The sequence below is a fragment of the Dipodomys ordii genome, unplaced genomic scaffold (assembly GCF_000151885.1).
Source record: "Dipodomys ordii isolate 6190 unplaced genomic scaffold, Dord_2.0 Scaffold140, whole genome shotgun sequence".
NCBI classification, from domain to species: domain Eukaryota; kingdom Metazoa; phylum Chordata; class Mammalia; order Rodentia; family Heteromyidae; genus Dipodomys; species Dipodomys ordii.
The window spans coordinates 2,778,352-2,788,168 of NW_012267356.1; the positions used below are offsets into that span (position 1 = coordinate 2,778,352).

Sequence of the window (9,817 nt, forward strand, 5' to 3'; positions counted from 1 at the left end):
AAGATAGTAGACAGAGCTGCTTCTGGACATGCTTACCTTCTTTTGCCAAAAAAAAGTTTCAGATATAGATAAAGGAAGGGACACTTTGTGTGTTTTTTTTCTATTTTTTTCCTTGTGTTTGGGAATACTATTATTATTGATTACTATTACCTTAGTCGTTGTAAAATGGGCTTCAACTCAACTTGTTAATTTATGAGTACAATATACATTGATTATTTCCACCCCTTCTATCATTCTCCTCCATCTGTCCCAAACTATCTCCTCAAATTATTTAGTTCTATTTTCACATATGTATATTAAATATTATGATTATATTCTACCACAGGAAGGTCCACTTGGAAAGTATATCAGTATAGGAATTTTCCCTAAGGGCTCTTCCTCCTTAGTCTCCACCAAAATACTAAATTGTCTTAACTGTGTAAGTCAATGCCATTTTAATAGTGTTTGAAAGGCCTCAAACCTCTGAATTCATAAATTAATGCTTCATGACAATGGACTCTCTCACAGCATTGGGTCCCCTTTACATATTTTCCAGAATAGAAAATAGAAATTTCAAGTGTACAAGGGGACTATTTACAGCTGTAAGCTCATGCATAATATAGAGAATGTTAGAGCCCAAAGCTTTTTGTCCTGACTCATTGTACCAGCTCATATCCTTCCTGTTAGAAAAGGGGATAAACCTTGAAATACAGGGTCTACAAAAGAATGGAATGAGATAATATAAATGAGCTTTTAAGTAAAAAAAGTTTTTTTTCCAACTCTCAAAATTGCGTAAATGCTGTGCTGGGTACCAGTGACTCACACCTGTAATCATAGCTACTCAGGAAGCTGAGATCTAGGAATCTGAGTTTAAAGGTAGCCCCAGGCAGGAAAGCCTACAAAACTCTTATCTGCAATTACTACCAAAATAAGCCAGAACTGTGGCTAAAGTGATAGAGCTCTAGCCTTGAGCAAAAGAGCTCAGGGACAGTACGAGAGCAGGCGCACACACACAAAAAAATAATAATAATAAAGTTGTGTAAATGCCAGAAAGTGTTGCCCTTGCAAAGTAATAAGGAAGGCACAAAGAATTAATTTGAGACCTCCTGTACAACACAGTGAGGAGAGTTAATAAAATGTGTATTTGAAAACTCCTAAGAAACAGACCATTTCAAGTCATTCACATATTAATTAGCTCACTTTCGCCATCTCACAATATATACATATTTCAAAATATCAGCTTGTATTTGTTGATTTAGAAAATTAATGATTTTTAAGTAGTTGTGTCACCAGGCATCCTCTTCCCCTAATGAGAATGGTTCTGGATCCAAATGCTCCACTCTCATTGAAAGCACAATTCTCTCTATATATGGGGAATCAATTTATTGATAATTTGGCCAACACTGAGGAGAAAAAAGTTTTTCCTCTGTCTCTGCTTTGCCCATATCTGTGTTATAACTTACAGAGAAATTAACCAACAGCCAGGAAATAGGTGCATTAAGGTATATCTATGGGCTCCAGGTACCTGAACTTGCTTGCCCACGACTATCACTCTACCATGTAAGCATGTTCCTGGTTAATTGTAAATGGAGTCTTATAGTCTTTTTTTCCCCAGGCTGGCTCAAACAGTGATCCTCCAGATCTCAACTTCCTGAGTTGATTACAGGTATGAGCCCACAACCACACACTCCTCCCCTCCCCTCCCCTCCCCTCCACCCCCACCTCCCGCCAGTGCCTGGCTAAATACTGAAATTTTCTATTCCTCAAAATCATTCTCCTAGCTCCTATTGTCCAATTTCTGTTTATCTACAAAATCATAAGAACATTAAAATTACCCACCAAAGGGTGCATAAGAACATCTGTATATTCTGGAAGGCCACAAGGAAGCAGCTGGCAATCCATATCCAGACAGAATAGGCACTAATGGTTGAGTGCTGGGACTTAGCCAGAAAGAGGTTTTCCTCAGTGTTCCCCAGGCAGAAAAAAAAAAAAAAGCCTACCTGACAGCTCAGGACATTAAGAATCTAAATGGTTAACAACTAACTGTACTTCAGAAAAATTTCCTGAGAAAACTAGCATTGAGTTCAGTCTCTTTAGGAATGTATCTATCTAGTTTAGTTTGGTCTATTTATAGTAGACAAAATTATTTCCAACTGAATATATATACTTTTCACTAAAACTGAAATTTATAATTACCCAGAGTTGAAGTACCCTGAGGTATATTTTGAGCAATTTTAGGTACTTTGGGGTTTGAAATGTATTTTATGATTATAATGACTCCATCTCTCCAGGTAAATTTAGGAAATTGCACATCTTCATTTCTGAACCTATCTTTGGCACACAGGGCATCTAGATAGTCAGGAATAGTTCTTTTTACTAAAGCAATAAGGAATAGAAAATGCCATCAGCTAAAATCTTCATAAATCAACTGGGTGTTGGTGGCTTAAACCAGTAACTCTAGCTACTCAGAAGGCTGAAATCTAAAAGATCAAGATTCAAATTCAGCCCAGACAGAAAATGTCATGAATTTCCATTTCCAAAATAACCAGCAAAAAACAGGACTAGATGCATAGCTCAAATGAGAAGTTTGCAGCCAAGTACATAAGCCAAGCAAGCAGGAGGCCCTGAGTTCAAACCCTAGTACTCTAATGGGGGAAAAGAAGATGCTTCAAAAATCTAAATATCTCATGAATTCTTTTTTCTTAACACTAGTAGAACATAGCCACTCCTTATCCAAGTCATGCATCATTTAGCAACAGAAATATATTGAGAGATGCCTTGTTGTGTAAACATCAACATACACTTACAAAGCTTAGATAGTGTGAAACACTCTATATAGCATCCTAATAGAGGATGCTACAGCTGGTGGAACAGCATACTATTTCCCAAAACTGTTTTATCTCGAAGAGTGCACTATTCCTATAATCATTCCTATAATCCTAGCTACTCAGGAAGCTGAAATATGAAGATCAAGGTTCAAAGCCAGCCCAAGCAGGAAAGTCTGGAGATACTAATCTTCAATGAACCACAAAAAGTCAGATGTAGAGTTGTGGTTCAAGTGGTAGAGTGCTAGACTTAAGCAAAAACGCTAAGGGACAGTGCTCAGGCCAAGTTCAAGCCTCGTACTGGCACATAAACACACACACATACACACACACAAAGTGCACTTTCCAATGATTAAATATAAACAATTCCAGGGTTAGTCAGTTATTACTAGCAAATAGTATGTATTCTACGTAACTGTATTGCTACACTTAAAGTATGTCTGTTTTTCTTGCTTCACCACAAACCCATGGCAATAGATCAGGCCAAAATCTTACACCATTAGGCAAAAGGAAATTTTTTTAGTCTATTTTTTTGCAAGATGGCAACGCTACATGCAGACTATCTTGACCAATCATAATGTAAACACAAAAGACTTATGTCTTTAATCCCAGCCACTTGGGAGGCAGAAGTAGAATTGGTTCAAGGTCAGCCAGGACAAATAAGGAGCAAGCTAAGCAAGATGGCAAATGTCTGTGATCCCAGCTGTGGGAAACAAAGACAGGCAGTTCAAGGTCCAAAATGGGCCCAGACAAAATGTTTAAGACTCTACCTGAAAAAACTTAAGTAAGTAGTACATAATTTAAATCCAAACACTGCTAAAAAGAAATAAATACTAGGCAAAAGTGTCCTAACACTATGCCACACCCTAGCTCTGATTCACATTTTAATTTAAAATGGCCTTTAGAGCCTTGTGCCAATGGCTTATACCTATAATCCTAATTACTCAGGAGGCTGAGCTCTGATAATCTTGCGGTTCAAAGCCAGCCCATGATACTCTTATTTCCAATCAGTCACAGAAAAGCCAAAAGTGATGCTGTGGCTCACGTGATAAAGTGCTAGCCTTGAGCATAAAGGAGTTTAGAGATAGTACCTAGGCCCAGAGTTCAAGGCCCAGGACCAAGGTGGGAAAAAAGGCCAGTAGAGTTATAACCTCAAACAATCCTATTCTCTCTCCCTCCTCAGAAGTAACTTTCATTTAAGATCAGGCTTCCTCTTTCGTAAACATTTTTTTCCATATAAACACTTCCCTCCTTCCCCTAATGGTGTAAGATTTAAGGAGACAAAAGAATACAGAGAGCCCGTCATCTCAAAAAAAAGAACATGTTCAGAGGCTGGTGATTCCTGGAGGTAGCCAGAAGTTGAGGTTCTGGGTTCTGGTTTGTTTGGTCATCCCAGATCACAGAAGTTCTAGGTTTGGAAACTAACTCAGAAACCAGCAGATCCAAGGAAAGTCCAATCTGTCTACAGACTAGGAGTTGAAGCCAGAATTTCCTATCCTGGCCACCTGTGACCCTTAGCTCCTGGGTCTGGTTGAAGCTACACCCACCTTCCATTAAATTCAAATGAAAATACAGGCACAAATCTTTAATGAACTTTTATTTGTGAATAAAAAATGATTACAATCCAGGACACATCTTTATTCGCTAGCATTAGTGACCCAGAGAACTAAAGAAATGTTGAGGGTTTTATTAATACAAAAAAAACCCTACACAAGTTTATTTATATATTTATGCATGTTTAGTAACTTAGGATTCACTTTTATTAAAACATGAGCAAATACTAAATGTTACGTATGCATTTAGAACATTAGAACACATGTATATACTTATGCTTACTAACAATTTACATTTATAAAAACATATTAGCAAATATAAAATGTTATATCTGCATTTACAACATTAAAACAACCATAAAAAACATTCAGTGTTAAGACTAACCTCCATACTAACTTCGATTTAAATACTGAATTTTATATTTTATATAAAGAACTTTTGAAATTACATTAAGTGCTTATAATATGAACTATTATTCCTTATCAAAATCTCCATATAATTTAGAAAGCTGGTATTAAAAAGTTAATTTTTATTGTATATTCTAAAGTATACCGATGTAGATTAGCCTTCAAATTTTCAGAACATGAAATAAAAACAAATACAATCCTTAAAGTGTTTAACATAGTTATAGTTTAAAATATACCAGAAGGGCTGGAAAGATGGCTCCGTGATTGAGTGCTTGCCTTTCATGCATGAGGCCCTGGGTTTGATTCCTCAGCACCACTTAAGCAGAAAAAGCCGGAAGTGGTGCTGTAGCTCAAGTGTTAGAATGCTAGCCTTGAGCACTCAGGGACAGCACCCAGGCCCAGAGCTCAGGCCCCATGACTGACAAAAAAAAAAATGAAATCAAATAAAATAAAATATAACAGAAATATATTTCGACTTTCACATATGATTTTGAATTCCATAAAGACATAAAAAGGTTTGGGGTTCAGCTTATTTTTCAGTACAACTAATACTCCCTAAATTCAACTGAATTTTTAAAAACGCTCAAAAAAATTTACATTTTATCATTGTTAAGCAATGCATTTACTTAGTAGAAAAAGATACAAGGAAACAGAAATTAAAAAATCAAACTATCTCAATTGGTAAAATAAATTTGCAAATTAAGTGATCAATGTTGCTTTAAAAAAAAACATTAAAAAATACCTTTGAACAAAAATTCACTGCCACTAGCAGTGTTAACCTGAACTGACAAAACATGTCAATTATTAAGCAAAGTTCCTCCCAAAGTCGTAGTTAAAACTAAATAAAGGGTCTCAGATTTATTCTTTCAGGTTGCTGGCTGTTTTCCTCATCTTGGCAAGGCGTATGCAGTAAACATTTGAGATTCTTTCTCCTGTACAGAAGAGGCCTGGCATGAATCGAAGGGAGGAGGGAGAAAATGGCTTGTAGAAAAAGTAAGTGCCGGTCACGAATCATGGCTGACGCCAGCATCTTCTTGAACCTTCCAGAGCACCAGCTGCAAGCAAGCGCTGGCATCCTCTTTGGAGTTGTGCCCATTCGAATTGGCCTGGATGACTTGGCTGAGGTGATGAGACATGAGATTTCTCAAGGAGCGCTTGTAAGGAAAGCCCAGGGGATGTGGGAAGAGCAGGGCCGTATCCACCACGGTGCTGTGGATGACCTTCAAGGCCAGCAGGTCGCTCTCCAGGCTGTGTCCGATGAGGATGGTATCAGCACTGAACAGATTCAGCAGGAAAGCCTGGACGTCTTGAAGCGTGGTGTTGGTGCATTCCAGGTCTTGCTCAGTCACCCCGGAAAACTTGGTATTGTAATCTACGATCTCATTGTAAGGCTTGACAAAAGTGTCATACACTACGTGCATCTCTTCATCCACCACGGTGACACGGGTCAGTTCCAAGCCCAGCGTGGTATAAGACATCTCACAATCGAGGGCGAAGATTCCCGGGTGGGCACCATTGGCAGATTCTTTGGAGGCGGTCTTCACAAACCCTTCGAGATTTTCTTTCCTGCCATCCTGAACGTGTTGCTTTGCAACCCGGCAACCGGTGGCTCCCATGATCGCCGAGCAGCAACTGTAACGTATGGTCCATTCACCATTCACGGGGCCGGAGAGGAGCCGTCCCCAGTGATAGCAACACTCTTCCTCCCGGACAACTAAGCCAGAGGAGGAAGACACCAGGTACTCGTGGCCGCAACGGCAGCAGACCTTGCAGGTGGGAGACTTTTTCTTGGGCTTGTCGGACGTGAAGAGGATGGCGTCCCCTTGGCGCTCGGGATGGGCGAAGGGGTACCCATTCACCTTGCGCTGGTCCTCGGTGAGCAGGTACTGCCGGAGGCGACTGTACAGGTCGGCCTTACTCAGATGTCGCAGGGGGCCGGGAGTGATCCGGGGGACCTCCATTTCCTCATGACTACTCACGTCGGTGGTCTTCTGGCTGGAAGCGGTGGCTGGGACCGCTTTCTCCTCCTTTTCCGCAGCCTCCTGTTAAGACAGAATTGGGAAAGGGGGGGGTGATGGGGGGGGGTCTGTGAGGCGTGGCGTGCAGGGTGCGGGGTGGGGGTGAACAACTCGAGACCCGCGTCTGATCATGGCGGTCGCCGACCGCGCCCACCCAACCCCCTCCTCCACTCAAACTTGGGCGTTGATTTCCCGTCGGCGTGGTGGCTTTCGAGAGGAAATGGAGTCGCCCCGGGCGGGCAGGCGATCATCCAGGGGGCCCAGCCCCTCTCCCGGTCGGAACGGTGCGTTCCCTTTCTGTCTGATGCTTTCCGTGGAAGGGAGGGCCCTGGCTAGGGTTACTTACGCTGCTCTGCGGCAGGGCGCGGCTGCGAGCGGCCTGCACGCGGGGGGCGGCGGCCGCCGGGCTGGTCTTGGACGCCATCCCCGACAAGGCGCGCATCTTGGGCGGCTGGTTGTTTGGCCGAAGGCCTTGGACCGGTTGTCTCCAGCTAGTCATGAAGCTCCTCTTGGCGCCCGAGGAGGAGGAGGAGGAGGAGGAGGGCGGGGAGGAGGCCGAGGCGGAGGAGGAGGAATGGCTGGAGGCGGAGGAGGCCCTGGGGGACGCCGCCGCCACGTTGGGGAGGTGGAGGACACTCCCCCTCGGGCCGGGGCGGGGACCCGCCGCCAGCCTCTCCGGGGGCCGGCGCTGGTTAGGCGGCCTCCAGACCGCCCACCTCCTCTGGGCCGGCGGGGGGCGCCCGCAGAACCCTTTCGGCGCAGGCCCCACCGCGGGGTTCCATCGCGGAGGTTCCCCCAGAATGCTGGCGAACCCGGGACATTGCCCGATTATCTGAGGTACCAGCAGGCCGCGGCCCCGGGCGGATGGATGAAAGGGAAGAAGTAGATCCGGAATCGGGGGGGCCAGGGCTTTGTGGTACGGGAAGTAGCCCTGTGGGAACCAGGCAGGTGCGCAGGGTTTCAAACTCATGTCGCCTCAGCGTTCTTCCAGGGGGGCTCCTCCGCTGCTCACGCCGCCTATGCCCACCACCACCGCCGGCTGCCTACACCGACGAGGACGCTCCGCCTGGCCCGTCCCCACGGCGTAACTGCAAAGCCTGCACGCGTGGCCTCCGCCTTTTATAGTAGAGGGCCGGCAGGGCGGAGGTGCCAGGCGTGGTGATTGGACCTGCCCTTTAATACCCCTCCCCCCGAGCGTGTCTTCCTCCCGCCCCTCTTCCACATCACTTCCGGAATCCCCCGGTGAGGGAGGGAGGGGTGGGCCCTCCACCCTCACCCCGGGGGGTTCCTCACACCCGGAAGTGTCCTGTCATTGAAGGAATTCCAAGTCGTGTTTTCTAACCACCGCTGCCGGCGCCCCTCCCCCATTGGGTTCTGCACCTGCTGCGCTTCCCGTGTCAACCAGCTGTGCCGCCATAGTGGCCCTCACCCACCTGACCAGCTGCGCAGCTGCACAGCTCCCCTCCGGGGGCACACGGAGACCTAAGAGTGGGGTGTGTGGGGGTGAGTGTGTGTAGTGTGTAAGTGGTCCAAGATGACCTATAACACACCCCTAGAGCCAAACTTTGGGCCTTCTACCTGATGGAGGCTGAGGAGATTGGCAGGTTATCATCCACCACCACCCCCCATCATTCAGTTGGCTCTTCCATGCTTTGTGCCCCTCTCCCTGGCACTTTGGGAGATGAGGGACAGAGGAGGAGGAAGATCCACTTCTCTTCCCTAGACACAAGCAGTGGTTGAATACAAGTAGAATACCAGGAGAACTTTTTGTTTCTTCAAGGAGGTTGGGCTGGGTAGACAAAGGCCTGACAGTCTCCTATACCCTACCAAATCTCTCTTCTGCCAGCCTCTAACCAAGACTCAAACCAAGCTTTTTGGTGTGTATATGCCAATCCTAGGGCTTTCAACGCAAGGCCTGGACGCTGTCCCTGAGGTATTTTTGTTTGTTTTTGTTTTGTTTTGTTTGTTTTTGCTCAAGTCTAGCACTCTAAACCACTGGAGCCACAGCTCCACCTTGGGCTTTATGGTGATTAATCAGGGATAAAGAGTCTCACGGACTTTCCTGCTGAGGCTGGCTTTGAACTGCAATCCTCATATCTCTGCCTCCTGAGTAGCTAGAATTACAGGCATGAGCATCAGAAGTAAATGGAAAGACTTGGGAAAAATTATATTACACAAAATAAGCCAGACCCAAAGAAACATAGGCTGCATGTTTTCCCTCATTTGTAATCATTAGAATGTGCCTATAGTCTACAAGTAAATCCAGTGGATAGCATAAAGACGAAAAACACACTTGGACATGATTAAACAGGGCTCTAAACATTCACATAGTGAGACCAAATGAGGATATTCTAGAAGATCACAAGGGTTCAATAGCTATGTGCATATGATCATATAACATGATGTTTATTGAAATGAACTCTTTAAGAAATGGAAAGGAGGGATTTTTATTGTATTGTTTGCAGTTCTTTTTTTTCTTCTGTTTTTGTTTTCCCTTTTGTTGCTGTCCTTGATTTCTGTACCCTTTGTCTTGTATATAAGTGATGAGACAGAGGGTGAACTAACTCAGCAGTGATACTCACTAGACACTGTTGAAAGTAAACTGTACAACTTGGGAGGATGGGGTCGGGAGGGGAAAAACTGGGAGAAAATGAGGGAGGGAGTGATACTGTTCAAAAAGAAATGTACTCAATACCTGACTTATGTAATTGTAACCCCTCTGTATATTACTTTTACAATAAAAAGAAAAAAATGTAAGAGCTGGAGGCATAGTGCAAATGATAGAGAACTTAATTAGCATGCTCACAGCCCTAGGTTCAATCTTGACCTGGGAAGGAAGAAAGGAAAGGGAGGAGGAAGGAAGGGAGGGAATGAGCGAGGGAGGGAAGGCAAGCCTACTTGAAAGAATTATAAAAGGGAGGGAAGGCAGGCCTACTGGAAAGAATTATAAAAGGGAGGGAAGGCAGGCCTACTTGAAAGAATTATAAAATCACTAATAAAAACTATTAAATGGACATTAAACTCATGGGACATA

At 44.2% G+C, this 9,817-nt stretch overlaps 1 protein-coding gene across 1 annotated transcript; it reads right to left on the reverse strand.

Annotated features, from left to right (window-relative positions):
- Positions 1–5,769: 5,769 nt before the first annotated feature.
- On the reverse strand, positions 5,770–7,282 carry LOC105997132 (putative exonuclease GOR). The gene is made up of 2 exons (XM_013031449.1): positions 7,130–7,282; positions 5,770–6,807 (listed from the first exon to the last, which is right to left on the reverse strand). The coding sequence occupies exons 1-2, from the start codon at positions 7,280–7,282 to the stop codon at positions 5,770–5,772; spliced, it is 1,191 nt and encodes a 396-aa protein (XP_012886903.1).
- Between the last annotated feature and the right edge of the window lie 2,535 nt (positions 7,283–9,817).

Bases quoted from the DNA above. Each gene is read 5' to 3' on its own strand.
- LOC105997132 (XM_013031449.1), bottom strand. From the start codon at position 7,282: ATGACTAGCTGGAGACAACCGGTCCAAGGCCTTCGGCCAAACAACCAG. The intron at 6,808-7,129 runs GTAAGTAACCCT...CTGTCTTAACAG, and splicing joins GCGCCCTGCCGCAGAGCAGC to GAGGCTGCGGAAAAGGAGGA.